The following is a 12,112-nucleotide window of genomic DNA, read 5'->3' as shown; positions in this document are numbered from 1 at the left end:
TGTCTTCACCATAAACAAAAACAATCCATCCAACACTTGTAACACTTGTCCAACCATGGCTTCCCACCTCGCAAACATCTTGTAAGTCCTTCTTCCCCGTCCTCCCGCAGCCTGCACTGACAAATCTCACAGTGGCACAGAACAAGACCGTGTCAACTGCTCCTTCTACTTGAAGATTGGTGCCTGCAGACACGGTGACAGATGTTCAAGGTGAGTTCCATCTCGATGCCGGAGACTACCAAACGGTCGTCTGTGGCCAAGGTTTACTGTCCCTGGGCACTGCTGACACATACATACCAAATTACAGAAAACACATCAAGCCTCAATTCTCACAAACCATCCTCCTTCCTAATGTCTACAATAACCCTGGCCACACACCCGAAGGTCAAAATATGTCTGCAGAAGAGCTCCAAGCGGATTTCGATAGGTTTTATGAAGACTTCTTCATGTGAGTTGGTACTCTTATTTCTCCCGTTCCGAGGCCTTGATTACTAACAATCTTCTCAGCGAACTGGCCAAATATGGAAACCTCCAAGAAATGATTGTTTGCGACAATGTCGGCGACCACCTTCTCGGAAATGTATATGCGCGATTCGAATACGAAGCAGAAGCAGCTAGAGCAGTCCAGGCGTTGAACGACAGGTGGTATGCTATGAGACCGTTGCATGCCGAGCTGTCGCCCGTGACAGATTTCAGGGAGAGTTGCTGTCGGCAGAACGAGTTGGGAGAGTGCAAACGTGAAGGGTGAGTTCTTTCCTCCCATCTTGGTATTTACATTTGCGAGCGAGTATCTGACTGACATCAACTTCAAGCTTTTGCAACTTTATGCACCTTTGCCACCCTACAAGATCCCTCGTTTCAGCCCTTCAAGCATCACAGCGTGTCTCAAGGCGACGGGCACACAAGGGTGCCGAGGTTGATAGCGGAGATATGGGATGGACACCGGCAGTCGCAGCAGGCGGAGAAGGTGACTTGGGATGGATGCCTGAAAGGCGGTATTAGATGTAAATGTAACTAGATTGGAAGCATCATTATTGGGACATTTTTGGCGCTATGTTATGCATTTATCCATGTTTTTGTACTCGTAACGGTCATGACTAATGGATAGAGGTGGCAAGGTCGATGTACTAATAAAAGGCGCAAAAAGGTACAATTCTAGAACAGAATCTTGACGTCTTCGTCGGATTCGTCCTTCTCGTCAGCTGAAGCCTCTTGCTTACCATGGCCGTCCTCGTCCTCGTCTTCTTCATCCTCATCCTCATCCTCATCTTCATCTCCCTCGTCATTCTCCTCCTCGTCATCGTCATTCTCCTCCTCGTCATCCTCTTCGCTCTCAGACAAGGCCAACCCAGGTGATCCCTCATCGTCAAACACGATAAACTCGGTTTGTTCCTCAAAGCTCCCTGGCGGGACTTCCGTCTTCTTGCTCTTTTTCTCTTCTTCTTTTGTGGATTCCGGTTTTGCCACCCTACCCTTCTCCGCACGAAGTGTATGTCTGAGCTTGCATTTGGCGCCTCTCGGGCACTTGCCCGTAGACCAAAATTCGGGACAGTCGTAAGAATGCAAATTTGGACACTCGCCCTCTGCCGTATCACACCATCCAGTAAAGGCAAAGTCTTCGCATATCGGCGCATCGTTCGATACCTTGACGTGTGGATAGGGACAGTTGGGACGAGTGCAGTAAGATAGGGCCTGGAATCGGGTGCAGGAGGGTGTATTGTGCGCAGTTGTTCTGTGTGAGAGTGGACAAATAGGACCGAGTTCACATCGTCCGCGGAGGAAATTGGGACAGGCAGCAACTCGGTCGGGGTCGTGGATAGCTTTGCAAATATGTCCTTTTCGGCATCGACCTATTTAGTCAGCAAAATGCAAGGATACGTTACCAACATAAGGGGACAAAGAAATTGGCGATATGGCGATGAGATGTCAGTCGGTCCATATGTGGGTTGATTCGACGCACCCGTCTTGGAAAAGTAAGGGCACAGCTGCCCTCTTCTGGGCACACTGAAAACGGTTAACAAAATCGAAAAATCATAGGTACAACTTACTTTGATTTCGGCAGGGTGAGATCTCCGTTGGGTTGAAATCTATATTTTATACCGAGGACACTGACCAATCTAGGCTTCGGGCTGTCAATGTACCACTGTAGGGTGTTCGGTTGCTTGTAGTCTGCAGGTATATTCGTATCGTTCCTATATCGATTAGAAAATACTCACCTGATGTCCGTTTTAGACCTTTGCCACCAGGGTTAAACTCGTATGTAACGCCGTCGATAAAGACGCGTGGGGTGCCATCTGGTACCGGGACGGCTTTGATTTTCAGTCTAGGCTGTCGACCTTTTCCGGGAGGTTTCATGCTCGCTAAAGATTTGGAAGTTTTGTAGACCGAATTTGCTTGTAGTTGTGCCCTGTCGTCATTCGAAATAAGTTGCAGTGGAGATAGATATTGATGAGAACACAACAAACCTCTTCTCGGCAGTCATAAGACTTTGATGACCTGATCGGGCAGTCTTGACCCACGAAGCCGCAGGTTGGGCGGGAGGTTCGGGATCAATTTCGCCTTCTTCTTTTTCTGTATTGGGGCCTGCTTGGGCACTTGAGCCTGCACCTGTAGGTGTTGACGCTTGAGATCCGGAAGCGCTTGCAGCCTGGTTTTGAGCTCTCAAATCAAGGGAGTAAGCACCCCTTCCGCCTCGTCCACGACCTCGACTGCTTGCAGTCCCACGACTCCTTCCTCTTGGATGGCCTCTTGCAGGCGGGTAAGCAGATTTATATGGATGGTAGGAGGCATTATGTGTGTGGCGGTGGATGGCGCCTGTGGTGGAGAATTATTAGTCAGAGTCCTGAGGGTTGATGCTTTGCGTACCTGATAATCTTGCGATTTCCAGCTGGATTCTTTTCTTCTCGGCGTCGGACATGGCGATGCAGGGGAAACAGACTAACAGCCAGTAAAGCAAGGAAGGAAGGAAGAAAGGAAGGGAAGTGCATTACTGCAAGACCACCACGCATCATAGCAGCCGCGGGATTAATTGCCAAAAGTGGACAGGAACAAATAACCGTCATCAACCATCAACAACTGGCATCGAAATGTCTTGATCGTTTCTTCCGGCACTCCTTTCCCGTCGCATTAGTTTCTTCGTAAGACCTAAGAATTGATGTGTTATAACCATGCATTGCGCCCCTCGACATATATATATAATACGATAATGGAAACTGACTGCACCCTCATTACTCACCGTTGAATCATCATGTTCTTCTCAGACGACCTGCTAACGAGCAAGAAGGGATCGTCAGTCTCTCTCATTCTCTAGCAAACTCACCTGCTAACACGTCCACAAACAGTTTCGGCATTGTATGGTAAGCCATCAGCAATGAACGCAGCTAACCCCCAGGCTTATGGCCACGCTGGGACCTCGAAACAAGAAAATCACGAGGAAGCAGCTCGCCGCTGTAGACCTGGCGAGGACATGCGACCTGATCGCTGAGCCCCCAGAGCCCATGGCATTGAGATTGAGTGGAGCTTTACTTGTGGGTGTCGCTAGGTGTGTGTGTACTCAATCACAAATTTTCCTTGTGCTGACGTGAGATCAGAGTATATAATCAGAGTTTTGACATGTTTTACTCTGTAAATGTTAAGTTTGTCGGGGGTGGGGGAGCAGCTAAACTCACGATTGCTTTCAGGATGTCAACGCCTTCCACTCCAACCTGCGACGCTCCATCGCTACTGATTTCAATACTGCCAATGGAGGTACAACCGGCGGGTTGGCATTGGAACTTCCGGGCGAGGGAAGAAGCAGGTGATGACTTCTGGTTTCTATCAACCCTCACTTGACTAACCCCTTCAGACCTGAGCAGATCACTCTCGGTGGTGTTGAATTCGATTGGGAAACTGATTGGACCAAAGAGCTTGGTTATATTGTATGCTTACTTCACGCGCCGATTACCATCATCGACTGAAAACCTTTGCAGGACTGGAATAACCCTCTTGGAGCCACACGCAAGCGGCGCGCTTCATCTGTGATTTCGTCTTCTCAAGCGACTCCGATGTCTAAAAGGCATCATGATGATGGCGAGAGACATGAAGAGAATGATTCAGAAGATGAGGGTTATGAGTCTGAGGTGGCTAGACAGGCTAAACGTAAGAAGTGTACGTTGAAAATACATTCAGCGACCTGAAAGCTGCTAATGGGCATACATTGGTAGACTCTGCTTCCGCAGCAGCCACGACCCTACATCGCACACCTCTTCACCCCCATGCACCTTCCAATTCGCTCTACACTGGTCCAGACTTGAACTTCAATGAAGAAGTCGACCTCGGTCTCAATCTTGATTTCGAAGCTCCCGCAGGGGCCAACGACAGCTTTTCAGGGCCTTCGGGGAGAGACTTTGATATTCCATTTGCCCAACCCGATGACTATGATATTGGATTGAATTTCGAAGGCTTTGGCGAAGCCAGGCCAGATGAAGAGTATGTGGTCATGTGAAAAGAGAACCAACAATGATTAACGCCATGCAGCGCCGATATGGGCCCCCCCGTCGCCTACGACGATGAGTTAGGGGAGAAATATGCGCCCTACCAAGCTCAGACTCTGCAACGATCTCCTAATCGTCAGTCTTCAATCGAGACCGTTGAGCAAAATCTCGAAGCAAAGAAGAAAAGGGAGAAAAAGTTGAAGACTGTTACTTTTGACAGGGCACTGGAGATAGATGAGGAGGAAGAGCGCCACGCCAAGAAGACTTATGCTGAGAGAATGGAGAAGGAGAAGAGAGATGCAGAGTTGAAGCAAGTCGAAAAACAGATCGCAACAATAGTGGGAAGGATGGTTGATGGCGGGGGTGGCCTCGAATGTAGGTTGATTGATCTCATTTCCCGTTTATTCTCTGAATCGCCCTTTCTAGTCTTTGATCTGGAAATGGACGATTGGTTTTCCCATCTCACTCATGTACCCAAGTTCAAGTGGGAACAAGACTTGACACGAAGCAAGAAGGGGAAGTATGGTGCATTTAAAGCCCACGCAAAGGATATTGACGTTCAAGAGCCTGTTGACGGCCGCCCTGATGTCTATGATAATCTGCCTCCAATGGCTGAGCCTGATGACTATGTTTATGACGTGTTTGGCAACATTGACCTCGGTCAGTACGATGTAAGTGCATTGGCGAGCATTCGAATTTATAGTTCATAGCTAATCGTATTCCACGACAGGACAATGGGGTAAGCATAAATTGACAGTCATTCCACTTGAAACTGACTGACGAGGGCTTAGCCCATCCAATATGACGATTACGACATGCCTGTTCGTGACAGAAATGTCGGAAGGGGTAGTGAGGCACTGGACCTGGAGTACGCCCGTAGGGAAAATGCTCAGAGTGGCAATCTGCCTGTAAGTGAAACTTCCCCACAGCTAAAGAAAAGGAAACTCAACAGTGATCGGCGCAGTGGGAGGCAGGAATGATGGAAAACTACTCACCTGGTAGGCTCTTAATCCTCCATCAAAGAGAAGTTGTCAATAATACTTCATACAGGTTTCCCCGACATGCCCGACACGTCCTTCACTCCAGGCTCCCTTAAGCTCAGCATTATGACTCCACAGGAAGTTCGGTAAGTAACAACTTTGGTCTTCAAGTCCGCCATTGTCTGACAGATAGGTAAAAAGACTTCGAGCACACAGTCGCTCTGGATCACTCGGTGGTCCCCTCAATCAGCGCCGGCGCATCCGTTCTTCTTCACTTATGAGCGATCGCCCGGACGACGATCCTCTCATGTTGGCTCCAGGAAATGACAGCGACCTAGATGGTGCGTCTTTAAACGTACTCTGAAGGAGCACTGCTAAGGATTTGTAGTACTGCCTGATGAGCTTGATCTTGCGAACATCATATCATCAGAAACTCAGGAAGCGAGACTGGCTGATCTCCCCGAAGCGTTCCGCCCAGAGATGCTGGCGACTCTTGAAAAGCAGTGCCGAGACTTTTTCACGTGGGTGCTCTTGATTGGTCTTTTAACAGGTCTAATAAGGCTGTAGGTACGTTGAGAAGCGCATGCTCACTCTTGATAAACAAGAGGTAGAATTCAACGAGCTAGTGCCAGAAAAGTCTTCAAAGCATGTAGCGGCGGTCGCTTTTGTGAGTTGCGCGTTCCCTCAATCTCCAGGTAACGCTGATCTTCGTCCTTTTAGTATGATTGTCTTAGTATGTCTTCTGCTTTTCTGGCGTTACTGTGATTTCACACTGATTCTGATACAGCTCTTGCCACCAAAAAGATTCTGAGCATCAATCAGCCTGAACCCTGGGAAGACATTAACATTCATTTTGCTGTCAAAAATCCGTAAACTTCTCAATGCCTTTTCGTAACATTTCTCTTTGACTTTATAGTTATCACTAGGGAAAAAAAGCTATCAGGATCAATAATCGGTGATCTGTTCAACATGTGCATTTATATCTAGTTGGGCTTTGATATGCAACAATGACATCCATATTATCAGCCTAATCCTTCGATAATGGTAGGCCTACATCCTTCAACCCTTTGCCCCCCATTAGCAGCCCTCCACTTTCCCCCTGAATACCCATTCCTGTGTCGCTTATTTCCATTTCAGCGCCTCCAGCCTTTTGGTTACTATTGAGGTTGACTCGGGGGGACAAAGGGACCCTTGATTTGCTCTGACCGTTGGCCAATGGAAGAGAACCACCAAAGAACATGTCGCTATCCGCGGCGGAAGATTGAGACTTGAGTGTTTTAGTTGCTTTAGCTGCTGCGTCTGCTGCTTCTTTCTCTTGCTTTCGCTTGACATATCTAGCCACAAGAATGAGACGATTATCTATAAATAAACAAGCAAAAAGAACTTACAAGGCAGTTCCCGGGATCTTTTCAGGGTTGGTACATTGTCTCAATCGCTTATCAACCTCCTTCACCTTCTTGACATCCAACTCGACGGCAACTGCCCGGATTATGGCTTCAATTTGGTCAAGGATTTCCAAGAGCCTGACTTTCTCCATACCATATAGAGGTGCAGGCCCCTGAACTGGTGTCCCATTCTCGCTTTCTTCAACGCCGTTCATTGACTTTGAAGCGATCGCAGCCGCATGGGCAGCATACCGCTCTTCCAAAAAGCCCTCAACCAGCTTTCTGTCCGCCATCCTCAAGCAAGCTAAAGATATTTGTGAAGGTGTGAAGATAAATTCGGCATCTGAAAGGTAGGATGTGGAGAGATGTGTAAAAGCTGGTGCGATGGCCTTTTGGATTGCTTCTAGTGGCGGATTCTGTTGATCCTTTTAGGGCCATCTGTCAATGGACAATACGCGAATACAAGTCATGGATCACTTACTTGCATATCCAATGTCCAGCCTCTCAAAGCCTTATCCGCCCCACGCACCCAGAACTCGAACGACAGGCTTTGAGCGACCAGAAACTCTTTCTCCAAGACATCTTCCGGAGTGAGTTTCGGGATCTTGGACACGAATTGGTCCGCTGGGATTGGAAAATTTGTCGTTTTGGCAGCTAGATAAAGGCACGTTGGCCTAAATTACGACATTAGTCTTCATGTGACGAGATGAGCGACCAACTTACATGATGATCTTGGGATGCCATTCCATGACACTGTTCTTGAGGTAGAACCTCTTAACATAACTGATTGCTGTAGATTCTACCACCTCTGGAAGACCAAAGCCTTCCCGGCAGATCCTAGATACCTGTGAACAGTAAAAGCGGAGAAGCAAAAGTTCGTCGTTGACTGTAAGATAAGTTGCGGCTGGTGGTGGATCGGCAATGTCATGCCCTAGTGATTTCTGAGCTTCCTGTGGAATTCGTCAGCCGGTTGTCAACGATATGTTTTTTGTAATACGTGGCCAGGTATAGGACACAATTGAACGTTTACCTTCTCTAGTTCCGTGTTCCTCCTAGCCACTTCGACCGACTTGGTATTCAACTCTGACCGTATTCTATTCAAAGTCGACGGGGAAAAGCGCCAGTGACGGAATTGTGAAGATTCATGGTAAGCCGAAGGACCTGGGATCAGAGAAGACTTCGATGGACCGGCCTCTGAGGGTGTAGCTTGTCCCGAAAGGGCCATGTTGTATACTGTTGCGAGACAAGATCTGAAGGAGAGGTGTGGAAATCGCGGATTGAGTGCTGAGACGGAGAAATGATGTTGTGATGACGACAAGACCCATTCGAGTTGATTACATCCAAACTCCTTTTTCTAACTATTCTGATATTCTTTCAATATATCTTCATCCCTTAGAATTTAGACTCATCCATAGTCCTATCCTGCGCACTTGAACATTGCCACGGATCATGCGGCCGACACTAACTTTCCTCGCTTTCCTTCCTCTCGTTGCTGCCTTTGACTGTTCCATCACCGCCTTCTCCATCTCTTACGACATTTCGCCCTTGGCTGGCCTTCGCACAGCATCCAAAGATAGCTCTACACCACCAACAACATCGGAAGTGAAGGTGTCTATGAACTTGTGCGGGGGAGAAGGTTTAGGGAAGGAGGACGGTGTCGCCGATGAGGACCAGGTGGGTGGTATGTTTATGTGTAATAAGAATATGTTAATGATCGAATGGATGGCTTTTGTAGTGTCCCGAAAATACAAGGGTCTGTCTCAAGCTTATAAACCACAAGCCTTCATCCTCAGACCCAGATCGGGTGACGGCTGTGGTTTCATTTTGGACAGTCGATACACCAGACAGTGATATCACAGCAACGCCTTTGGGAAAGAAGGGGGAACAAGGTCTGGAGATTAGTGTAAAAGGGCAGGAGTATGCTGGGTATGTCACGTTTTTCGTCGGGATGATTGCGAATGCAGCTAATTCCCATGGCGAATAGTGTTCCCCAGCATCTCCAACTTACACTTTTGTGTGACACATCGTCAGACTCTCCTAACCCAACGCTCGTCTCTTATACTGCCGGTCTCCTGTCACTCGAATGGGCAACTCCCGATGCTTGCCCACGTTCAGGGGATTCTTCTAGCCCATCTGGCTCAAGTGGTGGCGGGGGCGGATTCTTTTCGTTTGTGAAGACTCTGTTCTGGTTGATTATTATCGGGTTAATTCTGTACTTCGCCATTGGTAAGTTATTGTCTGATTTGATCTTGTCCATCGTAGCCCAGCTGACGGCCATGGACAGGGATATTCTATAACCATCAGCAATATTCTGCCAGGGGCTGGGACCTTATACCCCATCGTGATTTTTGGCGAGAAGTACCGACTCTTGGGCAAGATTTGATTTCTCACGTTGTGGCCAACGTGCGGGGTTCAGGCAGCGGAGGCAGGGGCGGTTACAGCAGTCTTGGTTAATTATCGGCTCTGGATGATTGTATTCTGAGATGAATACCGATTTGTACTATCCCGTCGTTAAGTCGTTACATCGTGACATTGAGTTTCGCAGGGCTAAGCTACATTCATAACCTATATCTTCCTGCAGATCCTGAAACACTCTCGTTTCCAAGCACACCGTTTGCACCGTCCTTGCTGGCAGCCAAACTCTGCACATTCTTCTGCGTTTCCACCCATTCACTATCCCGAGGCACGACCAACTTTTCTGCCACATCGTAGATATACACCTTGCCGTCAGATGAACCCAAAGCAACTTTGCGCGCTGTCGCTGAGCGATCCCAGGCGAGCTTGTTGATTGCACGAGGAGAGACATTGGTTGAGATGATGGGTACCTGTCACGCGTGATCAGCAAATTGCTCTGCGGATTGTTATCAGAGTAACCCACTTCAACATCCTGGTTAAGATTCCACAAGTCAAACTTTCCAGACCCGTCAACTGTACCAAACACAGCGGGATGGTGAGGATGCCATTTGACATCAAACACATAGTCGCTCGCCTCTTCAAACGAGTGCACAGGAGCCACAGTCTTGTCTTCTCCGTTCCCATTCGCCTGCGTCCCGGATGCTCCCTTTGTAGTGTTAGCAGCTTTTGTTCGCCACAGCTTAACTGTCCAGTCGACAGAGCTGGTAAGGAAAAGGTTGGAAAAGTCAATGGAACCTGTACCGGGATGGAAGTGGATACCTGTAACCGGAGCGGCATGGCCGCGATACGCTTCATCAGGGTTGATCCCCGCCTTGGCAGATGCACGGTCGTAACGATTGGCCTGGTAGACAGATCCTTCTTCAGTACCGATCCAGAAAGTCGATGTCTCGTTGTCAGGAAAGTCGAAGCACGTGATGGACACCTCGTCCGTCTTGTTATGAGCAGGCATGGTAAGTGGAAGTGCTTCCTGAACGGACATGGAGGGTTAGCTTCGCGTGCTGGTGACGACTGGATGGCTCACTTGTGGTTGAGCCAGCATATCAGCTAACCAAGAACAAACGAGCCCATCTGTACTACTGGAGATAAGGTTGTTGGCATTCTGCGTGCCAACCATCTTCATAGCGTAAATGGGATAGGTGTGAGCGGTGGCCGATAATGGGGTTTTAAGGACCGGCAAATGCTTTGCTCGAGTATCCCACAGGAGCACTTGACCAGAGTATGTGCCACCGAAAATGAGAGTAGGGTGATAGGGTGAAAAATTCACGGAAAGTACGTCCGACTGAGATGAGTTTTAGCTGGGTAAACGTTGTCAAGTGTCATGGATACATACAGGAGAATGGAAGACAAATTCAGGTCTTTCAAGAAGGTGAAGGTTCCAGACTGCAACGATGCCATCTGGATCGTTGACTGCAGAAGGGTTTTTATTATAGGATGCGACGCTCAACTCGGGGAACTGCGATTATAAGCATTTATACAGAGTGATTGACGCAAAACTCACTTTGGGTGACCAGTCGACGTCAGTTACAGATCTTCCATTTGTCCATCGCTCATCTGAAAAGGCACAGAACAGTTTAACTTTTTGTCCTTCTGACTCGTCACTGCATCCAGGTTAGGCTTATTCACAGCCGTGAACTCGTGCTGCACTCACAATGCACCATCGATACCAATAGTGTAATCTTTGATGTAATCATACCCATCACTCAGGGCTCTTTGGACGATTCGGGTAGACTCCTCAATGAACGACGTAAAATCTGGTGCTGCAAATATGGCTTGTCGTTGCTCATCCGATAACTCTGCAGCCAACGTTTAGTCGAGTCCTTGGCAGTCACACATGCATTACTCACCAGCGATCTTCAGCTCTTCCGTCTTCTCTCTCAACTCCCTCAGCTCCTTCTCCAAAGCCTTTCTCTCTTCATCCAACTCTTCCAATATCCTCTTCCTCATCTCGTCCTCGGTTTCTTTTCCACTCTCGTCTGCTTCACCTTTTCTTCTTCGCCGTCGACCCGTACCATCCTCTCCTTCGGATTGGGCGTCGTCAACATCAGCGTCGTCCGTAGAGGTAGACATGGAGGTCATAGTTTGGATAGCTTTCGAGTAAGTGACAGGCGCCGCTTTAGCGGACTGAAGCGTTTCGTAAGCATTGGGCCATGTAACTCGAAGATAACTTTAGGAGTCTTACTTTGGAAGGGAGCTCAAACAGCTCAGCCTGATGATCCACAAAGTCTACTGCCTGGGATGGCGAGGGCGATGGCATATTCTCCCTGTGTACGTTTCCCCTATCAGCTCACCCCCGACAAACTGCTTTTATCCATTTCCACGTACTGATCAACAGTCCCCGGCACACCAACCGACGCTCCCCCGGCTGTCGACCCAGCAACTCTACTCAAGCTCCCATCATTGCTCAGCCGACTCACCCTGCCACCTGGCGTACCTGGTATACTAGCAGGAGGAGTTGACCCAGATGGTCTGGCAGGGGTACCGATCGTTGACGGGCGAGTTGAAGATGGGCCTGTGAGCGGTGTTGCGGGTCGGGCCAAGAGTGAATCGACCAGTTCGTTGACATCTCTTCTGCTCGTAGACAATGGCTGACGTGTGTGTGTATTAGTATAACGAAGAAAGGGGGAGTAGATACGGACTGACTTCAGCTGAACCTTTCTCTGCTTGAGCAAGGAGCTGCTTTCGTTCGTCCCTAGCTCTTCTGAGCTCTGCAAGCCTTGCTCTTTTTTCTTCAATCTCTTGCCGTCTTCTGTCGCTCATGATCGGCGTAGGATACGGAATAAGGAAAAAAGAGTTGCGACCGGAGAAAAGAATGATTTGGGGGATTGACGAGAACGAGAAAAGGCCGACGAACTAAGAAACG

General features: G+C 48.5%; 6 protein-coding genes across 6 annotated transcripts; 3 read left to right on the top strand and 3 right to left on the bottom strand.

Moving 5' to 3' along the window:
• The first annotated feature begins 23 nt into the window (after positions 1-23).
• Positions 24-1,073, top strand: CNI01460 (splicing factor, putative). Its single transcript, XM_572679.2, has 5 exons — positions 24-81; positions 133-210; positions 308-448; positions 508-744; positions 813-1,073. The coding sequence occupies exons 1-5, from the start codon at positions 56-58 to the stop codon at positions 1,000-1,002; spliced, it is 672 nt and encodes a 223-aa protein (XP_572679.1). The 5' UTR covers positions 24-55; the 3' UTR covers positions 1,003-1,073.
• On the bottom strand, positions 1,052-2,948 carry CNI01450 (conserved hypothetical protein). Its single transcript, XM_572960.2, has 6 exons — positions 2,866-2,948; positions 2,466-2,814; positions 2,217-2,407; positions 2,049-2,169; positions 1,961-2,004; positions 1,052-1,850 (listed from the first exon to the last, which is right to left on the bottom strand). Exons 1-6 carry the CDS (start codon positions 2,915-2,917, stop codon positions 1,156-1,158), a joined length of 1,452 nt encoding a protein of 483 aa, XP_572960.1. The 5' UTR covers positions 2,918-2,948; the 3' UTR covers positions 1,052-1,155.
• Positions 2,949-3,305: 357 nt separating this feature from the next.
• Positions 3,306-6,469, top strand: CNI01440 (hypothetical protein). Its single transcript, XM_024657800.1, has 18 exons — positions 3,306-3,356; positions 3,392-3,541; positions 3,591-3,624; positions 3,681-3,796; positions 3,845-3,917; positions 3,969-4,146; positions 4,203-4,467; positions 4,516-4,847; positions 4,899-5,143; positions 5,203-5,211; positions 5,264-5,380; positions 5,437-5,470; positions 5,523-5,598; positions 5,654-5,793; positions 5,841-5,973; positions 6,020-6,119; positions 6,173-6,185; positions 6,240-6,469. Exons 2-18 carry the CDS (start codon positions 3,396-3,398, stop codon positions 6,323-6,325), a joined length of 2,097 nt encoding a protein of 698 aa, XP_024513475.1. The 5' UTR covers positions 3,306-3,356; positions 3,392-3,395; the 3' UTR covers positions 6,326-6,469.
• On the bottom strand, positions 6,337-8,110 carry CNI01430 (cyclin-dependent protein kinase regulator, putative). The gene is made up of 5 exons (XM_572786.2): positions 7,868-8,110; positions 7,561-7,787; positions 7,319-7,511; positions 6,841-7,262; positions 6,337-6,786 (listed from the first exon to the last, which is right to left on the bottom strand). The coding sequence occupies exons 1-5, from the start codon at positions 8,060-8,062 to the stop codon at positions 6,480-6,482; spliced, it is 1,344 nt and encodes a 447-aa protein (XP_572786.1). The 5' UTR covers positions 8,063-8,110; the 3' UTR covers positions 6,337-6,479.
• An 88-nt stretch (positions 8,111-8,198) lies between these two features.
• Positions 8,199-9,323, top strand: CNI01420 (expressed protein). The gene is made up of 4 exons (XM_024657799.1): positions 8,199-8,511; positions 8,573-8,763; positions 8,822-9,063; positions 9,122-9,323. Exons 1-4 carry the CDS (start codon positions 8,287-8,289, stop codon positions 9,289-9,291), a joined length of 828 nt encoding a protein of 275 aa, XP_024513520.1. The 5' UTR covers positions 8,199-8,286; the 3' UTR covers positions 9,292-9,323.
• Positions 9,324-9,342: 19 nt separating this feature from the next.
• CNI01410 (dynein intermediate chain, putative) lies at positions 9,343-12,077 on the bottom strand. The gene is made up of 10 exons (XM_572785.2): positions 11,893-12,077; positions 11,575-11,837; positions 11,432-11,513; positions 11,097-11,373; positions 10,901-11,045; positions 10,751-10,850; positions 10,583-10,705; positions 10,274-10,531; positions 9,716-10,219; positions 9,343-9,662 (listed from the first exon to the last, which is right to left on the bottom strand). The coding sequence occupies exons 1-10, from the start codon at positions 12,007-12,009 to the stop codon at positions 9,396-9,398; spliced, it is 2,136 nt and encodes a 711-aa protein (XP_572785.1). The 5' UTR covers positions 12,010-12,077; the 3' UTR covers positions 9,343-9,395.
• Between the last annotated feature and the right edge of the window lie 35 nt (positions 12,078-12,112).

Source organism: Cryptococcus neoformans (genome assembly GCF_000091045.1).
Source record: "Cryptococcus neoformans var. neoformans JEC21 chromosome 9 sequence".
Lineage (NCBI taxonomy): Eukaryota > Fungi > Basidiomycota > Tremellomycetes > Tremellales > Cryptococcaceae > Cryptococcus > Cryptococcus deneoformans.
This window is presented reverse-complemented; position numbering and strand designations above follow the sequence as displayed.